This window comes from Siphateles boraxobius, unplaced genomic scaffold (assembly GCF_051911475.1).
Source record: "Siphateles boraxobius isolate OS27281-9 unplaced genomic scaffold, OSU_SipBor_1 48, whole genome shotgun sequence".
Lineage (NCBI taxonomy): Eukaryota > Metazoa > Chordata > Actinopteri > Cypriniformes > Leuciscidae > Siphateles > Siphateles boraxobius.
This window is the reverse complement of record NW_027509119.1, coordinates 9,909,972-9,933,310: the sequence shown is the minus strand read 5'-3', so window position 1 is coordinate 9,933,310 and position 23,339 is coordinate 9,909,972. Positions and strand designations below refer to the sequence as shown.

Below are 23,339 nucleotides of genomic sequence, written 5' to 3'. Positions count from 1 at the left end.
AAACTATGTATCTCGTGAGACACGTTGCCTGTTTTAGGTTTAAGAACCTTCCCATGCAATTACTTTAGGTCCATAAGTTTTTCAATGCAATGTTTTTTTTAACTAACTAGTGTTTCAGTATTCTAGATATAATATTATAGTTTAAGTAATATTTTGAAATATTTATCTTTTCTGTTTTAGTAATTTTGTTGTTCCTTTTGGGAATTTCTATTTACATAAATTCCCTTAATCGTTGAGTTTAAATTAACGATCGATTGATCCGTTAACTTAACCTCTTAGGTCCAAAGCATGGGTTCTCAATTATCACGTTACTTAACAACCACTTAGCTGTTACTAACCAAAATAGCTGCTGTTTTACAGTAAATATAGGGAATTTGACCACTTAACAAGTGCTTTCAAATTTGCTGACACTAGATGTGCTCTATTTTCAGAGTGTAAAAAAAAAAGGAAAGAAAAGAAAAAAGTTTTACATGAAAATGTGATCTGTAAAATCATTGTACATAAGTCATATATCATTGAAAAGGTCTCAAGTAGCAGACTATAAGCACATTTGTTTGTTAGAGGCCTAACTGTGCCAAGTATTTGTATGAAAAAGTGCCGCTGGTGCTCCTGTAAACGGTATACACGATGCTTTTGCGCCACGTTTTTGTTTGTAACTTGTTTAAACATTATTAAAACATTAGTAAACCATAGTAGTTGGTCTCGAATGAGCCCAAACACAACATAAGACGATGTGTAGGTCACGGATTGACGTCACATGCTGCTTGGCTAAAGCAATAGGACGATCACACAGTGTTTTACAACTTTATTTGAAAGTTAAACCAATTAAAAAAAGGATCTCTGGTGTGGCGGGTGGGTATAGTGGGTAGGGACAATGTGTAGTGACCAATCGAACACCATTTTGCCACTGGAGCACTCTTGGATTGGTTCTATCACTCAAGATTGACAGGTCTTGATTTACTATGCGCCATAGAATCGGAACGCACATTTAAAACAGTGCTGAAAGATCACTCATCCACCAGGATCTTATTACTTGTTGTTTATTCTATGTACTTTTATTGTGGTTTTTACACAAGTAGTTCTTTATGTTCAGTAAAATCACTTGTTTGGAAGGTTTTTTGGACCCTTGCATAATTGTTTCGAAATAAACTGCTTGCCTACCTAATCCATTGCATGACTTGAATACATTTAAGTTCCTGTGTTGGTTAACTTGCATGCTAAAGGTAATCGTTTATTATTATTTATAGATTATTATGGTCTCAAAACTGGTACTAGCACAGTTATTGCTCCTTGAGTGAAGCAACATAAAACATCATGGTTGTCATGCAGCCCTTTACAGGTGACATTGTGTGTCAATATACATTGTGATAGAATGTTAAAGTGACCTCATGCAACACACCTTTAACAAGTAATTTGAACAAGCAGCAAAAATAGTTTTTTGAGTGTGCAGTATCTGTACAGTGTCTCATACTGATTTATTTTTCTGGCACCTTGTTTTTCTGTCCTTCTGTGACAGCAGTACATAAGGATAGGCTCAGATTACCTTGTAAAAATGTCAACTCTTCACACCCTCTGGCATATATTAAACACAATGCATATAAGCCACCTTTAGCAGGCAACGGGGTGCGTGTGTGGATTTTGAGATCCGCACCTGTGCAGTCACATCCTCCTCGAGGACAAATCCAACAGCCCTATTGCACTGCTGATGCATGGATTTATTAGATGGGATTTAGCTTCATGTGACACTCAGCAGTCACATGAATGGGAATTGAGGACTGTGGCATATTTCGGCAGCAACAGTCTTGTTGATTCTTGAGTTAATTGGGATGTGGTGAGATGTCTCTTGTGCTGTCTGCAGGAATGGAGGGTTATGGAAGAATTTAGGAGACTGAGTGTGCCGTGTGTGCGTTAACCACCCAAAACAATCCTTAATGAATGTCTGCTTTGGGTGGCAAATCTTGCTAGTTAATAACCATTTCTGGACAGAAAGTGGTTTTCCTCCAGATGGTGCAGAATGCAAGGTATTTAGACCCTTCTAACCTGATAGAGACCATGTTCAGCCATAACTTTGCTTGTAGTCAAACCGTTTGATATGTGACTCTTCACTCTAAAGATTGTCATATAACATGTCTGTTTTAAAGGTTGTCGATACGCCCAGTAATGATGATGATTTTTGGATTTCCTTCCTTTCATGTAGCTCAAAAATCCTGAGGCACAATGGAATTGCGCTATTGCTGACGAAATGTCTGTTTAGTTCAATACAAAAACAGACAGACGAGAACAGTCTCGATCTATTTGCAATTTCCATGGTTTCCATAGTCACTTTTAATTCAGTGTGATTGAAGGCAGTTTTCCTTATCTTTGTAAATATGAAATGCAGAAACTTCTGTTTTAAAAATTAAAAAATTCTCATAATGTAAAATTGTTGACATGTTTATAGCTAATTACCTGAATAGCAGCACATCCGATTTAATGGCACAAACATTTGAAGGTAAGGCTCTTTGGGTCAACTATCCCTTTCACTTTTGTCAGTGGAATATTGTTATCACCCACCAGAGGCTTTGTGCCACTGCGGTAATGCAAAAATGCACTTGCAAAAGCATTTGTCACTTTTTGCACAAAAGTTTGAGATATTTGCGATTTCTTTAATGCTTTTGAAATAAGTCTGTTCCCCAATATGTTCACCAAGGCTGCATTTATTTAATCAGAAATGCAGTAAAAACAGTAATATTGTCGTAAAAACAGTAATATTGTCAAATATTAAATTTAAATGAACTTTTTTTTTTATAAAATAATTAGTAAAAGTTATTTATTAATGTGATTTGTATTACTTTGAAGATCTTCAGTGTCTTCAGTGTTGTGTGATCAAGAAACATTTCTTATCTATGATGAAAACTGCTTAATATTTTTGTGGAAACTAAGATACAGTACCATTTTAAAAGTTTTAGTAAAATATTCATGATTCTGAAGCTGAAAATACAGAATTATTTTAGAATAATATGCTTGCACTCTGTCACTGACTAGATAGATATATTTAAAATAATGTATTGGCCACTTTTTTACTGGTAACATAAGACATTTGGCATTATCAGAACCTACAAATATTCCCCTATTCCATTATTATGCTTTATTTTCAACATTATATGTATTATTTTATTGTAGTACTGACACGAACTCTGAAAACATTTTCTCACGCAGTAATTTAATTTTTTCGGTGAACTATACACAATACAAAGAGTCTATCCACGATACATATTGTTGCATTTTTGTATTGCGATATATGTTGTGACACTATCTAATATTGTTATATTGAAAAAACACTAAATTGAACTCTAATTGAAGTTATTCAAATAAAGGCAGTTCTTTTGAACTTTTCTTTTCATCAAAGAATCCTGGGAAAAGAAAATGGCATCATCAAACTGTTTTCAACATTGATATGTTCAACATTATATATATATTATAATAATATTTATTGAGTGGAGTAATGATACTGATAATTCAGTTTTGTAACCACAGGATTTACATTTAGAAATGTATATTAAAATTGAAAATGTTTTGTTTTAAATACTTCACAATATTACTATTTTTACTGTGATTTTTAATCAAATAAGTGAACGATTGGTGTCCAAAAGAGGCTAAATTATTCCAATCTTATGACCAGTAGGGTATGTAGTGTATGTCTCTACCTTGAGGTATTTGACCAAAAATGAACATTGAATGAGAGGCTCATTCGAGAGAATTGAAATTGCACTTATTCAAGTGAATTGTTGCTGGTATTAGCCTTGTTCAGTCAGCCCGCCAACTTTTTTCCAGACCACTTGCTTATGGATCATTGCTTCCTAAAAGATGCAATTTCTCAACACCTCATGGTTCAGTGAGTATGTCTAAGTACTTGTAATGCATTTAGTGTTTTTGCTGTGAAATTCATTCCAATGGTGCTCACCTTTCGATAATTTCCATGGCTACCACACTGGAATATATTTTATCTCAAAGGTCTTTCCCAGGTGGCCCTATTTTCTGAAAGGATGCAGACTGGTTAGGAACCCTCATTTCTTTTGATCATATGTCTGGAGCGCTCTGGACCCCATTGTCATTCAGTGGTCTGTTAGGAGCACGCTCTGTGGTCATTGGGTCGTGGCCCCCAGTCTCCAGACGGCCTTTTTTCAGCAAATTCTCCTGGCCTTTCTATGAATATATAGGTAGATGATTCTTTTCAGCTGCTGAATTACATCAGGTCAAAGGCTCCTTGAATGGAGTAAAAAAATAAATAAAAAACCCCTCTTTCTGAAGCCAAGTATTTTGTGGCTAGAGCGAAATCCACTTATAAAAGATGGACTTAAGTGCCTGAAAGGCATTTTGAGAAGGCTTATTATAAGCTTTCTCTCTATTTTGTTTTCTGTTAGTAATAGAAGCCAGAAATTATGAAACTCAATTGAAATTTAGCAAATAGACATAGCAAAACATGGCAAAACCTTTTTTTTAGTGGAGCTTCCTAAAGCGAGCACTTATAATACTATTGCTCCCACTTAAGGTTAGGATTTTAAATAAATCCCTAACCTAATGAATTAAACTTCAGTGCTTCAGTGTTTTTTGCTGTAGGCATTATTTATAACTCAAACTATGTGCGTATTGCCGCAAGACATCTGAATTCTTTTGATAAAAAGGTGCAAAAATCCCATTGATTTTAATCGAAAGAGGGAACCTGAGCCATATTTTGGAACCAGAATATCATAGAGACTCAGTTGGCTCGAAATGGAAATTCACCCTATTCATTTATTAATCTTATTATGAATGATGCATCCATGCATGTTTCATTTTATTGATTTATTTTTGATCTTGCAAATAAGATGGTTATAACCTGATCTTCCTGTGACACGACAGACACCAGACGTCTAAAGTCATTTAATCCATGACTTGCATGCGAGCGACATTCAAAACTATTGTTCTCTAAGGATGTACACATTCTTTTGTCATTGACGAACATCCTTCTCCAGCTCTGGGGGTTGCTCAGATTTTTCCGGGCCACTCGTATAGTTTAGAGTTGAACACAAAGCAAAACCTTCTAAAATTATAGAGACTTAAACCTACCGGGCACTTGAATCACATTGGGGTTTCTCGTTGTGTGATGCATGACTCTCCCCTTTTGGCTTTTTTTAAATTTGTGCTAGTTGCCTATGCGGTGTTATAAAGCTCTTCTGAAGCTTTAGCTCTCCTCTTGGACACTGTCATCTCAGCGTATCAAAGACCGTCCACAGTCTCTAGCTCAAAGATGATTCAATATGTCACTATACCACACATGATGAAGGCCACCTGTACTGTAAAGGGACAGAGAGAGCGAAGAAGCGAGACGTGACATTAATAATACAGTTTCTTAGAGGTGTGCTTCTCCAGGGAGGGGAAGATGGCTGCGTGCTGTGCACAGACATGTATCTTGCCGCCAAAAAGAGCAATAGTAATGTGTCTGGACGGGCTGCTCGGCGGAAAGCAGTCCGGCTCAGCCAGCACGCTCCCAATTTGACTTGATTGCAGCAACTGTTGCCTTACTCCCCTGTTGGGTTGTATTAGTCTTCCAGCTTGCGACAGCTCACTGAAGTGTCTTTAAGGATTTCATTCCCACTGATTTTTTTGTGCCTTTTTACACCCTCTCTCCAGTTACCACATAACTTTTTTCTTTAATTAGATTTTTTTTTAGTTTGCCCAGATCAGTGCAGAAGAGTCTAATCACCAATGAAATGTGCTAAAAAAGCAACCCTTCTGGTGTAGAGAGTGGTTAGAGATTTGAATAAATACTTTACGCCAAGTATTCAACTCGGCCACATAAGTTGTCCCATACAATTGTGCAATTAACATGAATGATTTCTCAGATTGTGTAACTTAAGTGAAGTGATATTTTGGGCTGTCACTAATGATTATTTTGGTAATTGAGTAATCAGATTTTTGTTATAATGAAAATGGAGCCAAGCAAACAATAGCCTTTAAAAAGACTTAAAATACATAAATAATAACAATGAGGCAATAATCTTTGTTTCAAATAAAATATAAAAAGCAAGCAATCATGGTTTTATAGAATTACAGTGTTAAAATGCATCAGATCAAATCCTTGTCTAATATTGGCAAAACGACATGTAATTAAAAAAAATAATCTTTGATATTTGGCCTCTTGTTTACGATAGGAAAGCTACAGCCACTGCAATATCTTGAACAAGAATATGTGGACATCAAAACATGTCAACTCAGAGTGAGGGTTTAAACTTTTATTTTGAGACATGTTTGTGTGAACGGTGCCGATCTGAGATGCACGTAACCTACAGGCGTGGAAATAATTAATATTAAACCAATAATTATTAATATTAAAATGTTTATATTGAACCTGCAGTGCATAGATTTAATTGAATTGGGCTTTGTGAATTTACAATAGCACAGGATTTTTAAAAATCGAGTACTCTGAATTTGATTGTGGAATTGTGGCAGTCCTTAAAATATAATATCAGGAAAATATAAAATGTCCTCCAGACATTTTAAAGTGTGATGGGGAAAAAAGGACCGTAACCATGTGTAGAGAGCAGAAATATTGTTCAGACTTAAGGGTGGGCTCTCTTGTTCCTTTTAGTAATTCCTTCATAGCAGCGTTCTAAAAATCAATTAGATATTCTTTGCATTTTTATAGCAACGTACTTAATATATCAATCAATACACCATAGCAACTGTAAAGCAATTTTCTGAAAATATTCAGATAACCATAGCAACATGGTTACTTTCTAAGTAGCTCTTACAACTTTTTTGCTTTATAGCGATGTACAATAGCAACCACACAGCAATGTTCTAAAACCCATTTTGAACATCTTTGCATTTTTATTGAAACATACTTAAACCACTCAGAACACCAACCTATCTGCATAGCAACACCTTGTCAACCTCCCAAGTTCCATTGTGGCTGCTTTTAAATGTTATGCGTAGTCATCCAGGTCATTTTAGAGTGTCTTGTACAACTTGTTAAAAAAGTAGATGGACTTCGATTTTTGCTTTTATTTATTGGCCAGTTTGATCTCAGTCTTGACCGTAATGTTTCGCCTCTCATAGGTTGTGGTTTCTACAAACATCGCTGAGACGTCCCTGACCATCGATGGCGTGGTGTTTGTAATTGATCCTGGCTTTGCCAAGCAAAAGGTTAGTCTTCTCTTCTCTGCCTCACTTGTCTAATCTCACCCCATCATCTGTTTCTCTTGCTTCTGAAATCCCCAGATAAACCCAGTGGCGGGGCTCTGACAGCGACTCGAGATGGAAAACCTAGTTATTTATTCTGCTGACATTTCCCTAGCCCAGCTGCTGCTGTCATACATGTAGTCCAGTCAGAGATGAAGGATGGCTTCGCTTTGGCATATTGCTGTGGTGCAATGGTGTGCATTTATTATTCACCCAGCTCTTTCCTTGTCGCGCAGGTGTATAACCCTCGTATTCGTGTCGAGTCGCTGCTCGTAACGGCTATTAGTAAGGCTTCAGCCCAGCAGAGAGCCGGTCGTGCTGGACGTACACGCCCGGGAAAGTGTTTCCGGCTCTACACCGAGAAGGCCTACAAGACTGAGATGCAGGTTTGTGTAACGGATCATTACTGCTTTAGGCATCTGGTAAGCGATTTGATGCCAGCGATGTTGGTTGGGTCATTTGTTGATCAAACAACAGATGGACTCAGTGGTCAAGCCAGACACTGGTTCCTTCACAAGTCTTTAGTACTTCTGGTCACTTCTAGCCTGTACACACGTACAAATGGAAAATGTCCATATCAACTAAATGAGTTTGAATATTTCCTCAGGAGCTGCAACTTGAGGGTATTAATTAGAAAACATCAGCTAATTTGTTTTCCTTTTTCTTTGTTTATCCTCATTTCTCCTGTCAGGATAACACATACCCTGAGATTCTCAGGTCGAATTTGGGCTCTGTGGTGCTACAGCTCAAGAAGCTTGGAATCGATGACCTAGTGCACTTTGACTTCATGGACCCACCAGGTATAGAATAAAGTTTTGAGTTTGTTCCTCAGTGTCTGATACTATAAAATGGTTCTGTGTTATGGGGCAGCACACTTCCTCACATAAATGGACTGATATTTCTGAGTCATTGCTTTGATAGTGTAATTGCTTTTATGCTATATGAAGGCTGATGTGGAAATTCATTAAAACTGCATGATGACCAGACTTGTAGTCGCTGAATAGTAACGACTGGAACATTTCCTTGTGATTTGGCTCATCTTTTCTGAACGGTTCATGACCTTAAAGATATCTAAAGTCACCCTAAAAATGCTGTCTTATTGAAGCTTTCTAATTCTTGAAATACTGATATATTTGACTACTTAAAACCACCTAACTAAATGTATGGATGCACTGAAGTGCACACATAAAGCTTGCCGCAAAGCATCGGCAAAAGTAATGATTATGAATGTTGAAAAAAAGAGCAAGACGACATTTTAATTATTTATTAATAAACTAGTGTTTTCGGTGTCCATGTCAGCTGCAAAGATGTTGACGATGCTGACTTGCCATCTCCGCAGTATAGTGAACGTGACTGCCTATAGAGAGAAATGTCCCTTTCATACAGATTACATTAGCAGATAGTTGTAGTTTAGTTTAAATTGGTTAGGTTGAAATTAGATATTTCAAGCTTTCTATAGATATATTTCTCATGTCTGTGAGGCAAGTAGTCTATACCCTTGAGTTTCGGTTTATTTTTGTGACGCGCTCAGTTCATAGAGCCCGAGATGGCAGAAAGCGGCATTCTGTTTTTCTTAATTTTACAAAGGCACAGTGTTTTCTTGTTATTGTGACCTTACACAAAAGTATGTTTACAATTTCGAATGATGTAGAAATTTGTTATTTTTTTTTTTTTTTTCTTTTTTCTTCTTTTTTCAAGTGATCACGTTGTTAACTCCATGTCATGCACTAATAAGCAAGCTATACTTTAGCTTTCACACTTGCACAAACACTTGGATATAGCACAATAATAGCACACGTCTATCTTGGTTAATATTGGAGCGAGCAGCCATGTAAAGTTACTTGTTTCGTTTGAGGCATATTTAAGGGCGATGTTGAAAGGCTAATGTTTGGATTTCCTGCCCAACATACTGCGACTACCACAAAGAACCGCCGCTAACAATCTGTCCCTCATGGACTTCGTTACTTTGCCATTAGTTTCTTTTTTCTGCGACCAACCGACTAATACAATGTTGGTCGACTAACTCTCTTCTGGTCAACTAACGTTTGGTCAACTAACGTTTAGTCAACTATTGGGGGCAGCCCTTGTAACGTTATTTGTGCATTTGTTCTGAAATACCTTAAAGGGATAGTTCACCCAAATATGCATTTACTCTCCCTCAGGTTTTTGATATTTTGAAGATATTTTAAAGAACGTCGGTAACCAAACAGTTGATGGGGCCCCATTGACTTCCATAGTATTTATGGAAATCAATGGGGCCCATCAACTGTTAGGTCACCATTATTCTTCCTAGTATTTTCTTTTGTGTTCAGCAGAAGGACGAATTTCATACCACCTTGGAACAACTTGAGGGTGAATAAATGACAATTTTCATTTTTGGGTGAAAAAAATAAAGCGGGATCATTATATAAACAAGGCAGTCAAATTGATTTATAGATAAATGAATTCAAATAATAAAAAATACAAATGAAAATTTAGTTATTGACTTCATTTATATAAACCAATGTAACAATAAGAGGTAATAATAAAATTATATCTCTCTCACACACGCACAATTATATTTATTTATTAATATATTAAAAACTGTAAAAAAAAGCCAACTTTTTTGATGATGCTAACAAATATGCTGAAACTAATATTGGTTGTTTAGTTGAAGTTCCCAGGGAATCATAGCTTATGTATTTGTTTACCTGTATTTAGTAAGCACGGGATTAGATGCACTCAATCTGGCACACAAGAGGCCAACTGAAAACAGCAGGAATTTGTAGCACTGGATGAGGCTGATGGAAGCCATTTGCCTGTTGACATTCCCCAAATACTCGCTTCAACTTTCCTTACTTTAATGTACCTTTTAGCTTTCCTTCTCATTGATTTGCCTTCAGTTAACACATCGGCACGTTCCCTGTTATAGTTCATTTCTGATGTGGTGTCCGCAGTGTAAATTACTTTTCCAGACGGGCTCACTGCATGTTATCTATACTTAATTATCGCCCAAAACGGATTGCTTGCCTTAGCACGAGTAAATGCTACATCCTTTCAAAACAAATAGAAAAAGTATTTCTGATATATTAGATCAATACTTGTTCATAATAACAAACTGACCGCTGCACTTTTTTTAAATGAAGTTTGCCTGACTCATTGATAAAGACAGCCATAGTCTTTCATCCTATTCAGCAAACTTCTCCAAACCTTAGGCAATGCTAATTTTCAGTTAACATGCAACTGGTCATTAGAGCCAAACTCTCTAGAGCCAAAGGTCAGTAATTGAATTTGTTGGTGTGTGACCAGTGTTGATGCATTAAGTAGAGCTTCCTCCCTATAATTGAATTAGTGGCGCTGCTGTTTGGAACTGCCTGCATGTCAGATGAAAAATTAGCCCCCTTTGTCTTGAATTAAAAGTTATTTGTTGTCCAGGGGACCACAGCCACAATGTTTTTACTGCAAACCGATGGCTTTTATTTGCCTCTTATGTTGCTTTTTTATATACCTCCAATGTAGCTAATGCAAGTATCCCATACGTTTGCTCATGCTTGGGTCTAGAATGAGTGATATGTATCATCTATTATAATATTGTAATTGTTGTTTTAAGAATGTGCCTAGTTTTCATAATTTCTTTCATTAAATATGGTCCTGGGCGATATAGCCTCAAAATTATATCATGATATTTCAAGAATTTTTTCGATAATGGTATTTGACAATATAGGAAAAAAATTTATTTAATTTTTTTAAATTACATTTATCTCACCTAAATATTTGCTCATTCATTGTGTTTTTACAATGGGGTAATTTTGTTAAGACTTTAGTCTAGTCAAGTCACCTTTATTTATATAGTGCTTTTACAATACAAATTGTTTCAAAGCAGCTTTACAGAGATAACAGGAAAGTAAAGTTGTAATAGTATTGTTAAATTCAAATTTAAATGTTAAATGTCCCCAACTAAGCAAGCCAAAAGCCAATGGCGAATGAAGGCGAAAAAAAGGCGACAGTGGCAAGGAACCAAAACTCCATCAGGTGACAGAATGGAGAAAAAACCCTTGGGAGAACCCAGGCTCAGTCGGGGGGCCAGTTCTCCTTTGGCCAACAAACCAACCGTGTATGATTATGATTTAGGCGGCATAAAAGGTCAGAAGTCAGATTGGATCAGAACTTTCACAATATTGGTCCAGTTCATCTGGTTAGGGATCGGAGTCCTCACGCCGGTATGGAGATGAGTTTGTTGAGGTGTCCATGAGGCCTTCACAGTGTTGAGGCTGGCACTTCAGGGATGCGTTGTCATCGTGTCCATGTGATGGTCCTTCATCAGATCTGGATATGGCCTGGATCCGGCAGTATGCGCTAGACCTCGGGATAAACAGAGAGACTAATATTAGCGTAGATGCCATCCTTCTTATGATGTACAAAGTACATCAGGATTTATGGGAAGTATTCCCGGTTCAGGCTGATCTAAACTATTCAGCCTAACATTGAATTATAGCAATCTATAATGTGTTATGTGTATGCTAAGCCAAAGAGATGTGTTTTTAGTCTAGATTTGAACTGACAGAGTGTGTCTGCTTCCCGGACAATGTTAGGAAGATTGTTCCAAAGTTTTGGTGCTAAACAGGAAAAGGATCTACCGCCAGCAGTTGATTTTGATATTCTAGGTATAATCAACTGGCCAGAATTTTGAGATCGCAATAGATGTTTAACTTTCACTTTACACAAGGGAGCTTGATTTCAATCTTTCAATGAAATTAAAAAAAGTAGCAAAAATGTGTACAAAATAATAAAGGTACAAATAAAGAGAAAGAAGTTTTTGGGTAGGTCTAACACTACTAGTATTCAGAGATACTACAAAAACTGGATAAAGTAATCAAATGTAAAATAGGACTAAAAGACTATCAGTGTTGAGTCCTGACTAAATTAAATACTTGGGCTATTAATTCTGATTCCTTACAATTAAAGCTATCTTTTGTTTTGACAGCAGCCATATGTGTCTGTCATTAATGTTGTCGACACTTTTGACACCCCCCCGTTAAAGCGATATAATCCGCGAAAAATACCTTGTTACTCTCGAGCTGTTAGTGAGGCGCCTTTACTGTATGCACGCAGAGAAAAACCTCTCTCAGAGAGCGCGCAAGTACTGGATAGTTTAAAATTGCTTGGATGGTTACACTGATAAGACTTAAAAAGACGTGAAAATTATAAACTTTAGTTACGATGCAATGCTGGCCCGATTGTGCAAGTTACAGTTCCATCATGTCCCGACTCCTAAACGCGAGAGTGTAGTATCGACGCCTGCAGCACTTGCCTTGAAAGAAGTTAAAACGTGAAATTGTGTCTCGGAGAAAGTTTTAAAATGAGTGATTTGATTGTATAATCTGTGTGGATTAATTTCGGCTACTCATACATTTGCGAGGGGAATTTCCCGCATTGTAAGTGTATTTATCCGCAGCCTCGCTCCAAAATTCGAGCCCTGTGCTAGTATCTCCTCCTCGCGTACCTTCATAGCCTGGTTGTACTCGACGTGAAGTGGTAAAACAAGTTTGTTGTGTTTCCACCTTTAGCGGTAACAGTTTTCTTGCATATTTTACAAAACATTGTTCTTTGTTGGAGGTCTGACCTCATGTAACCAGATCACTTCCATACTATTGAAGTTTTTGAAGCTCCATTTTTAGGTAATAAATTGTCATCGGAGGCTGACATGCTGCTCTTATGGTCAGACAGGTGTTGAGCGCGCTAGGGAACGTAAATGTGCCATACGTCATCGCGTCGCTATATCATTGATAACGCGATATTACACTTTTTAAAAAAAAATATCATGTAAAAATTAACGGGTGTTATCGTGGTGGTATAATAGGGCACACTCCTAGTCCTGCCCTAACTAAGGTCCAATTGACAAAATATTGTCCAATTATTGTTCAACAAAAATATCATTTTTGCCATTCACACACACACACACACACACACACACACACACACACACACACACACACACACACACACACACACACACACACACACACACACACACACACACACACACACACACACACACACACACAGAACACCAACAACAGCTTGGCAACTACCCATGGCATTTTCCAGTGGCATAGTTTAATTTTCAAAAAGTTCAGTGTATTATTGTATTGTAATTTAATATTTTTCTGGCAGCTCCTGAGACCCTGATGCGAGCCCTGGAGCTTTTGAACTATCTTGCAGCACTGAATGATGATGGTGACCTGACGGAGCTGGGCTCCATGATGGCTGAGTTCCCTCTCGACCCTCAGCTGGCCAAGATGGTCATCGCCAGCTGCGAGTTCAACTGCTCCAATGAGATCCTGTCCATCACCGCAATGTTATCAGGTAGTATGTGCTCATGTACACACATGACCCCTGCATATGAATTATTAGACAAAGAATGGCTATGAAATTTAATCTAACGGACTATGAAATATAAATGCTTTGTAGCTCACTCATCAATTAGAAGTGTGTCTGAATATGCTCAGGACAAAATGACAAAAAGATGTTAGTCTCTTGTTTTATTTTCTACATATCCACAATTTTAAGTTGCCAACCAAGTTGGTTGCATAAACAGTCAGTTTATGCTTTTAGTCATTATACGACTCTCAAGGAAGGACTCGCAAACAGTCAAGTCTCTTAATGTGTCGCACTGTAAGACTGCCAAATCAGAATGGTGCTTAAGATATTAAATGTCTGTGATGCAGAGGGGTGGGGGAGAGTAGGACATAGGATACAACCACAGGGGTGTCCAAACTAGTGTTGTGAGATTTCGATTCGTGTCGATACTGAAATATCTGAAACGGTTCCAATTCTCTTTTTCTGCAGTATTGACCAATCCCAGCTGCACATTCTCGCTCTCTTTCCTTCGACAGGGAATTGACACACAACCCTCCTCTCACTCACTCGTCTCGATCGCCCCTGTTGTATAGTGCTTGTATTGCGCACAATTTTAGTAATTACCACAGGTTTCACGCTCACACAAAAGCGTGCACACCACTGATCTATATAAGTGCCGTTCACATAAAGCCGCCTCTCAAACCATTAGCGAGTACCAAATTGACTTATTTTTCGTGGCTTGTTGCTCTTAAACGGTCAAATACATTTAAAAAAAATTGTCAAAATGCCCATTTTGCCGAGTGTTCTGGTGAATAGTCCATTTTCCCCAATGATATAGAAAAATATCAAATATTGTTATTTTTCAAGGTATCATAATTTGGAAATGTCAGTATCGTGACAACAGTATTCCAAACATTGTTTAAAGGAGCCCAGATTCAATGTTGTGGATTTAAAGAGCCTTCTGACTGGATTGTTGTGGCACAATCTTTCTCCTATTTTTCGTGTCAGTGTTGAGAATGTCAGCATTGTTTTATCTGACTTTAGTTTAAATCACCAAGACATTTGTGTTTGTATTAGAACTCTGCACCGAACTGGAACACTTCTCACTGGATTTCACTGCGCTGTTTATTGGTTGCGTGATTGAGAGCGGTGTTGTGCTCAGCGAGTAAACTCAATTGCTCTAAGCTCACCCTGTGCTGTCTTTTGGTCAAACGCAATAAATGGTATATGTGGTGCGGTTCAAACAAGTAGTGCTGATCCGCTTTTGGCGCGTTTAAGGTTCCTCATACACAATGGAAATGGCAGCACTTATTGGTTATCAAATTGTGCTAACTCACGGTTTACTGCTACACCTGGCGAAAAATGTAGTGCTGTCACCTTATGTTGACATTGTGAAACTGCATGATTTGTAAATTATGCGTGGCGGGACACGTTATATATTTAAATAGACAAACTTTTTGGACACCCCTGGCTTAAGAGCTATCACTTACTAGCACTTTAGAGGTTCAAGCTTTGTTTGTCAGATCTGAACTGACTCGAGTAACCCTTCAAACAATTCTGGGTTCCAAATCAGGTCCAATATAACCTAAAATAAAAAATATGAACCTCACAGTTTCCCATTTAAAAAATATAAATATATATTTTAATATTTAATATTCACTGTCAGGACTAAATTTAAGATTTATGTATTTGTATGTAAATCAAATCTACATCCATGTTGATTACTGTTTTAACAAATTTAATAAGGAACTTAAATATTATTTTTTTATTTAATCCTAATTAAAAACTTAGTGGCGCATATTCGTCAGTCATAAATGAAACGGACAAGCTTTCTGCACTCAAAAAACGTGACATTGTTTATAATGTGAAAAAATATATATAAATAATTGTAATAATGAACTCATTAAAAAATGTTGAATCGTTTAAAACTGCAATCCAAACTAATGTAAATGCAATTAAAGTAAATAAATTTAGGCCTAAGTATTTTTGTGTAAATGGCAGCATGTATTTTAAATGAACGTCAGTCAGGTTTGACTGTGTCGAGGGACCTCGTCCCCCCAGAGAAATGATCAGGCCACAGGCTTAGCTTAATTTCCACTGCAATAATTTCTCTCTTCCAAAAAGGCAAAACGAAAAGCCGAAAGCAGAAGCTCTCCCCCCACCCCGTCCTACCATTTGGTGTAGTCTACCCTGTGCCGTGCTCTAGCCTCAGAACTAGGCCTTTTGTCCTGTCTGGGTGAACGCTTGACTCATCCCTATGGGCGGCTATGTTGGGGCCCATACCAACCTTGTTTAGTCCCACAGTGCTTTGTGCGTCCCACCGAAGCCAAGAAGGCAGCTGACGAGTCCAAAATGAGGTTTGCCCACATCGACGGGGACCACCTGACCTTGCTCAACGTCTACCATGCCTTTAAACAGAGTACGTATACACACACACATATACACTTGCATCTTATACTCATGTGAAATGATTCCTTCCCCCCATTTTTAATTAGCCTTATTGCCTAAATCTAATATAACTAATTTCAGGTTGTTTTTGTAGGTGGCTGAAAATCGTAATTTGTTTCATCAAAATCAGTGCCTTCGAGGCACAATGGTACTAAAACTGTTCTGAAAGGCACATGCAGTTCATTTCCCACTTTAGCTTCCATATTTTCTCAAACTCACATGGGGTTTCATGCATCTCACTCGTTATTTAGTAGACTCAGTGCTTATTTGAAACATTCTAAAAACCATGAGTGTATGTTTGTGTTCATGTGATGCTGACAAGGTTCATGTTGCGGCATTTTAATTTGTGAGTACAAAAAAGTCCAGTGCATTTGAGTGTGTAAATTGTATAAACCCTTTACATTAGAACCAGATTACATACATTTTGAAATTAGCATAAACAAGAGTCTACAGTTAACACTCAGAGACCAAAGCTTTGATATTAATGATACTTTTTTTTTTCACCCCATTACGAAGCAATTGGTTATTTAAACCATTCTATTTAGACAGAATTTTCATTTGGGTATAACCCGTGGAAAAATTGCAGCGCTGGCCATTTAGGGTTTTCACCACTGTTTTTCAATACACAAAGTTAAAGTGAAAAGTTTTGTATTCACAACACAATTCAGCACACAAATGTAATTGAAAAGTAATTTATTTCAAACAGTAAGTGTACTGTCGTAAAATCATTAATTTAGTATTTTACATTTTAATGTATTTATATAGAAGTAAAATAAGAAAAATATTAGATGTTAAATACTTTGTAAATAGATAAATTGTTCAGTTAATATGTGGTTTTATTTTTCCTCACAAAAACGATGGTTGTGGTCAATTCTACAGAATTCAATTCTGTTACCCATTTTTAATGACAATTTGGTATTTAATTTCTTTATACAAATGTTGCAGTTCTACTACTCTGGGGCTCTGAGGGTTGCATTTCTTCCAACTAAACAATATGGGCCAATAGCTGGTATGCTCACAATATTTCTTGCATTCCTAGTAACACTCTACATGTATATATTGTTCTGTCATTGTTAGACGATGATTTTAAAAGGTGACGTGTAAATATTTCTGAAGTCAAGCAAGCCATTTGTAGGTTGATTCCCACGAAAGCACGAAGCGTGTGGTTCTGAGACTGAGCCAATGTTGTCAGGATGTTCAAACAAACAATCAATGGCTTGAGTTTGGGGTGCTACTTTGTTTAGCCTGCCAGTAGCAGATATGGAAAAGTGTTTAGAAAAATTAGTTTATAATTTTTTTTTTTTAGCAAGTCCATTTTGTGACGCGAGTGCTGCAAAAGTTACACACTTTACCTTAAAAATGACAGATTTCTGCATATATAACAATTTCTAAGTTTATAGATGATTTTGCAGTGCAGGTCTGCTTGTATGTTGCCCTTAACCTGGTTTTAATGTCTAATCTTTCTATTCCAAGACCACGAGTCAGTGCAGTGGTGCTATGATAACTTCGTTAACTACCGCTCACTGATGTCGGCTGATAACGTGCGGCAGCAGCTCTCACGCATCATGGACCGCTTCAACCTGCCACGACGCAGCACAGAGTTCACCAGCCGAGACTACTACATCAACATTCGCCGAGCTCTAGTCACCGGGTTCTTCATGCAGGTGTGTTTGTCTTTAAATCTGACACAAATATTCACTTACATTTGTTTAACCTGTTAACTGTCAGTGTCCTGATAACGGGACGGTTGGCGCGTTTTTGAATTTTAATTGCCTCCCCCCCAAGATGAAATTCATCACTGAAAACTATTTTGAAATTGGAAATTATGGAAACAGTACTTCAAAACCTTTTAATAGGCTTAATTTTTGTGATACCAAAAACTATTTGCATCACAACGTGTTTCAACATATGGGTGTTTGTTTTTTTTGTTTTGTTTTTTCGATGATTTTGTGTGAAATAAAAAGTTTTGTTGACTAAATATGATTTACAGTAAGCTATAACTTTTTTTAAGAAGTGCTTTCACTTCTGCAATAATCTGCTGATGGTCTATAAAAAGAGACCAATCTTAGGTCAATATTCTAAAGTTTTCATGAATTGCAACCATTAAAGTTCAGATCTATGCTCAAAAAGGTGGAGGGTGACAGTTTATAGGTTATTTAACAATGTGAAAAAGTCCTGCTAAGGTTTTGATGCAGTGTGTTTTGAATTGCAATTGTAGATATCCATGCATGATATTACAATTTACCCAAAATACATCTCTTTGCACAATGTTCATTGCTATTTTCCTCATTTTATCCTGGGCAATGTCGTCAGCCTAGAGCAGGCATCCTCAAATAGCAGACCGTGGTCCGGACCACAGCTTCGTTCCAACAATTAAAATTCAAAAATTTGCTGAAACAATTCAGAAAACGAGAACGCAGCAAATAATCTTACGTTCAGTATATGACTCCGACCATTCAAACCAGGTTTTTAAATTAAATTATTATTTTTTTTATCTACATTTAGAATTTAGGCATATTAATCAGCATGTTAAGAGCATTTCATAATAAACATAGTTACAAATGAGAGAATTATTTGTAGAGGGTAAAGACAATTTGTTTGAAATTACTAGTTAAATTTGTTTTCTGCACATTTGTTTGAAATTACTAGTTAAATTAGTTTTCTGAACATAATGAGAGCATTTTGATTGTTGTTTGTTTGTTTTTAGGAGATACTTATTTTTAGCCAAATATGAAAATGGTCCAGGCTTCAAGAGGAAAACCCGGAGATACCATGCATTATTTTTTACCAGTCACATGGCCTTTTGCCATACATGTGTATCTAAATCTAAAAAATAATAATAGCTTGATAAAACATCTGATCTTACTTTTTAATGTTCATATCTAATTGGGCTCACTGATATATCATTTTTTTAATTCTCAGACGCCAATGCTTTTGCACCCAATTTTCTCATCTTTGTTGGCCAAGTCTTTTTTATATATATATATATATATATATATATATATATATATATATATATATGATTGCTTTCTCAACGTTGATATGTTCATGAAGCCGACGGAAACATGAACAAATCAGAAATGCATTCGATTCTATTATTTTTTTTATCACAGCAATACATGTTATTTTGATTTAGATAATCAAGTGTTCTAATATAGAAGCAAATAAAGTGAGAGACCATACTATATAATTTACATTTATACAATTTTAATGCTCTGGCCTTTGCCGATATTTAAAACTGGCCATCTTTAAGCATAGCAGACTCTTTAGATTTTTATGAAATGGTAACACTTTTCACTTAGCATTAACTAAGGTTAATAAATGTAGTATTGTTCATTGTTAGTTTAATTTCAACTTTTACTAATACATTTTAAATTGAGTATTAATTTTTATTTTATCTGTTAACCTTAGTTAATGTACTATGAACTAACATGAATGATCACGGTACAATTGTCTTGCTCAAATATTAATACACGCTGTAAAAAAAAAATGCATATACTAGTTCATGAAAGCTAGCTAATACATCCTGTTAACAAATGGGACTTGCAAAGTGTTACCTATGAAATGTACGTATGTTTCTAGGTTATAGCTAAAGAAACTTGTAATAATTTAATGTTTAAATTATTTTCTATAGAATTTGTTCTGTAGAACTTCTCATTTTAATATATCTTTATTTATATATTTATTTCATATAGCACATTTCAGTTCAGCACTGTTTAACTTTGAGTTATGTTTTTTTTTTTTTTTTTTAGTATCCATTTATCCAGGTTATTGGCATGTATGGTCAAACCTAAATATCGGTATCGGTGAAATCCACTATCGGTCGACCTCATACATATATATATATATATATATATATATATATATATATATATATATATATATATATATATATATATATATTTATTAGGGCTGTCAAAATAACGCGTTAATTTCGATTAATTAATCTGAGAAGAAATAACGCGTTAAAAAAAATAACGCTGATTAATCCATTCCGTTTTGACCTTTGCGGAGCCGTTCTAGCATTCGTGTAAAAAGGAGGGAGACAAGAACGCGCTGCTTGGATCATTGTTTGGAACATTTACTTATAACAAACGGAGTTCGTCAAACTCTAAAGTACCACATCAATGCAAAGCATCCAGGAGTGTGTGCGTGAGTCGGTGAGTGTGTCTGAGAGAAAACGCGCTTGTGTGTGTGTGTTGTAACTTTTCACGCGCTCTCACGTCACACAACCATTTTCTCACGCACAGAAAAATCGCGCACCAAAGAGAGGACACGGAAACAGACAAGACAGAGCACGTTACTTATGATATTAAAAAAATCTCAGCTCTCAGATTCTGTTAATTTTATTACGAAAATCAAACAATACCGTTCTGGCGCTTGTAAATGTGACATGACAGATCCCTATAGCGGCACGTGAACCGATCATCCCTAGCTTATAGTAAATAAACACGAATGACCAATGTTGAAAGATACAGTAGGGCAGCCTAAAACTTACCGAAATGTATATTCCTCGATCAATCAGTGTTTTTCAACCGCGAAAAGAGGTCAATAAAACAGCTGGAGAACAATTGTCACATAACATTTAGCCCTAAGTTACCTCAGGAAAGCCATTTCATGACCATGTATCATGTTATAGTTGGCTATAAAAAAAGAGCTATAGAGAGTATTTTTCAAAATTTATGTAGCCTACTACTATATTACGTATGTATTATATTTTTACTTATATCAAAGTTGTTATTTGTAATAAACACGCATTATATTTAATTTGAGCTATTTTTAACCTTAAATACTACCAGCTGATATTGCTCTCTGTATTTTTACAGCATTGGGTGAGATTTTTTTTTTTTCTTGAGAAAAATGAATGCCTATCTTGTGTAGCTAATATTTATCCAAAGGAGTCAATATTGCATCAAATCACAATAATTAAATTAAATTGAAATCATGAAATTTGTGTCAAGCAATAATAATAAAAACGTAGCTTACCAGAAATTGTACCATGTAAACATTGTAAGATTGTGTATGCGATTAATTTAGATTAATTAATTACAGAGTATGTAATTAATTAGATTAAAAATTTTAATCGATTGACAGCCCTAATATATATATATATATATATATATATATATATATATATATATATATATGAGGTATATAGACCAGTCAAGTTACAATAGATCACCCTCAGTGTCAAAATGACCAACAGCCAAATCAATTCGGTATAGTGAATAGTCACAGCTGAAGTGGTGTCAAGACAGTAACGCCCTTTAGCCATGATCATTTGTAATAGAACAGCCTTGGATGATCTTGCAACTTAAGGATTTAGTTAAGTCTTAGTCCACTTTTTTTTTATCCTTAACTAAAGTACAGCTAGTTTTAAAGTAGAGCTTGATTTCTCCCTTTATTCTCTGTCTGAATTAAAAGATGCGTGTCTGTTGGGAATGCAGAATCACTGAGGCTTGCTAATGTAATGCTAGGCTTTCTATCAAAGTGTGACCATTTAATGCATACAAGAAATCAAGGCAATTTTCGTCCCACGTAGCGAAAATAAATGACGTTTTTATCGAGTCGCTCTCCGGGAAGGGGGTACCTGAAACAAGTGACCTGACTAGTTGAATTACTCCATTAATATTGAAATATTTGTCAACATTAACCTTTACTGGTGAGACAAATTTGCACCTTGGTGCACGAATTACCGGGAGTTGCATTCCCGACGTCTCTGTTTGAGTCGGCCGTTTATTGAGACTGATTGCCCGGGTTAATCTCGACATCCTCACACTGCCTGTGTAGGTGCCTGAAGAAACGTCAGTGTGTGCGCATTTGGTTTGCTTGTGGTTGATTTATTTGTTAATTTGCGTGTCTGGTTTTATCAGGTTGCTCACCTGGAGCGCACCGGCCACTATCTCACAGTGAAGGACAACCAGGTGGTCCAGTTGCACCCTTCCACCGTACTGGACCACAAGCCCGAGTGGGTTCTCTACAATGAGTTTGTGCTGACCACCAAGAACTACATCCGCACCTGCACTGATATAAAACCCGAATGGTAAGCTAAAACATGCAAATGCAGGATTTGTTTGTGCATTGTTGGCAAAGAGTACATGTTTTTGCAACAAAGAAAGGAAATAGTTTGTAAACATTCTGTGTACCGTCTCATCCTGTAGGCTGGTGAAAATCGCTCCACAATACTACGAAATGGGCAACTTCCCTCAGTGCGAGGCTAAGAGGCAACTGGAGCGCATTGTTGCTAAACTTCAAACCAAGGAGTACTCTCAATACTGAACCTAACTGAACGGTATAAGGACTATACATTTTGATTTCAGTATGCGCTGTGCAATGCTTCTGAGGTTGTACATCATCACACGTTGTCATTCAACATTAGATATCTGTCTGTTTTTTGTTTTTTTTTGTTTTGATTTGTCGTCAAGATATAATTATTTTTTTATAACTCTTTGCTCCGAGCTCCGCCGTGCATTTTGGCACCAGATAAAAACATAGTTAAATTGGTCAATTTAGGCACTAAGGATTGATTGGGAGCAAATGCTTGACAGGGATACCACCATCAACTTTTTTTGCATGAGCATTCATGTGGATGTTGACATTCCTTATTGACATTGAGAACTTCCTGCTATGTTATTGAGTAAAAAAATCCCTGTTTATTCTGTAAAGGAGCTTTTACTTCAATAATAATAAAAAAAAAACCTTGATATCAGACATGCTCAATCAAGTTCATGCGCACTATTATTTTTGTTGAATAAAAATAAAATTATAAATTATACAGATACTTACTGCATTAGCTTCTGAGGAGGGCCTAAATTGCACAAATACATTCACAGCTTTGCAGTTGCAATCAAAATAAAGAAGTTTAGACCATAATCATTATTAATGGTTTGATTGAGATTTATTTAATGAGTTCTGTTCGGCTATTATTTCTTTATTTTTTTTCAATAAATGAATGTACATCAGTGGTCATCTTTGTTAGGGTTAAGATTAGGGCAGTCATGTTAATTTGCTCATTTATGAGGTTAATTTCATGTTTTACAGCGTTCAACTTTTAATCATATTCGGGCAATTTGGGATTCCAGCATTTTCCTTCTGATTTCTAAAGACTGGTCAATGAAATACTTTGAACCATGAATAGTTGTTTCACACCGTTGAATACAAACGCAACAATCCATTATCTGGATGCTTGTTTATCTGTTAATGATGGAGAAAAAACTAGGTATTTCATACCTTGAATGCTATTTGGAGCACAACATATTATATTTTGGAAAACTTTGTGCGGTTTGAGTTCAAGATCATTCAAGTTAATTTAATTTCTCTGGTCTCTTAATTTGATTCAGTTTGTAAAG

General features: G+C 36.3%; 1 protein-coding gene across 2 annotated transcripts in view; it reads left to right on the top strand.

The window, feature by feature from the left end:
* dhx15 (DEAH (Asp-Glu-Ala-His) box helicase 15) overlaps positions 1–22,699 on the top strand; it is a 55,125-nt gene extending 32,426 nt beyond the window's left edge. For both annotated transcript variants that reach the window (XM_077201928.1, XM_077201927.1), the window contains exons 7-14: positions 7,081–7,167; positions 7,440–7,589; positions 7,895–8,003; positions 13,357–13,548; positions 15,839–15,961; positions 17,464–17,654; positions 21,864–22,033; positions 22,152–22,699. In XM_077201928.1, coding sequence (XP_077058043.1) covers positions 7,081–7,167; positions 7,440–7,589; positions 7,895–8,003; positions 13,357–13,548; positions 15,839–15,961; positions 17,464–17,654; positions 21,864–22,033; positions 22,152–22,269 — 1,140 coding nt within the window. In that variant the 3' untranslated portion in view covers positions 22,270–22,699. The remainder of the gene's footprint in view (positions 1–7,080; positions 7,168–7,439; positions 7,590–7,894; positions 8,004–13,356; positions 13,549–15,838; positions 15,962–17,463; positions 17,655–21,863; positions 22,034–22,151) is intronic.
* Positions 22,700–23,339: the final 640 nt, after the last annotated feature.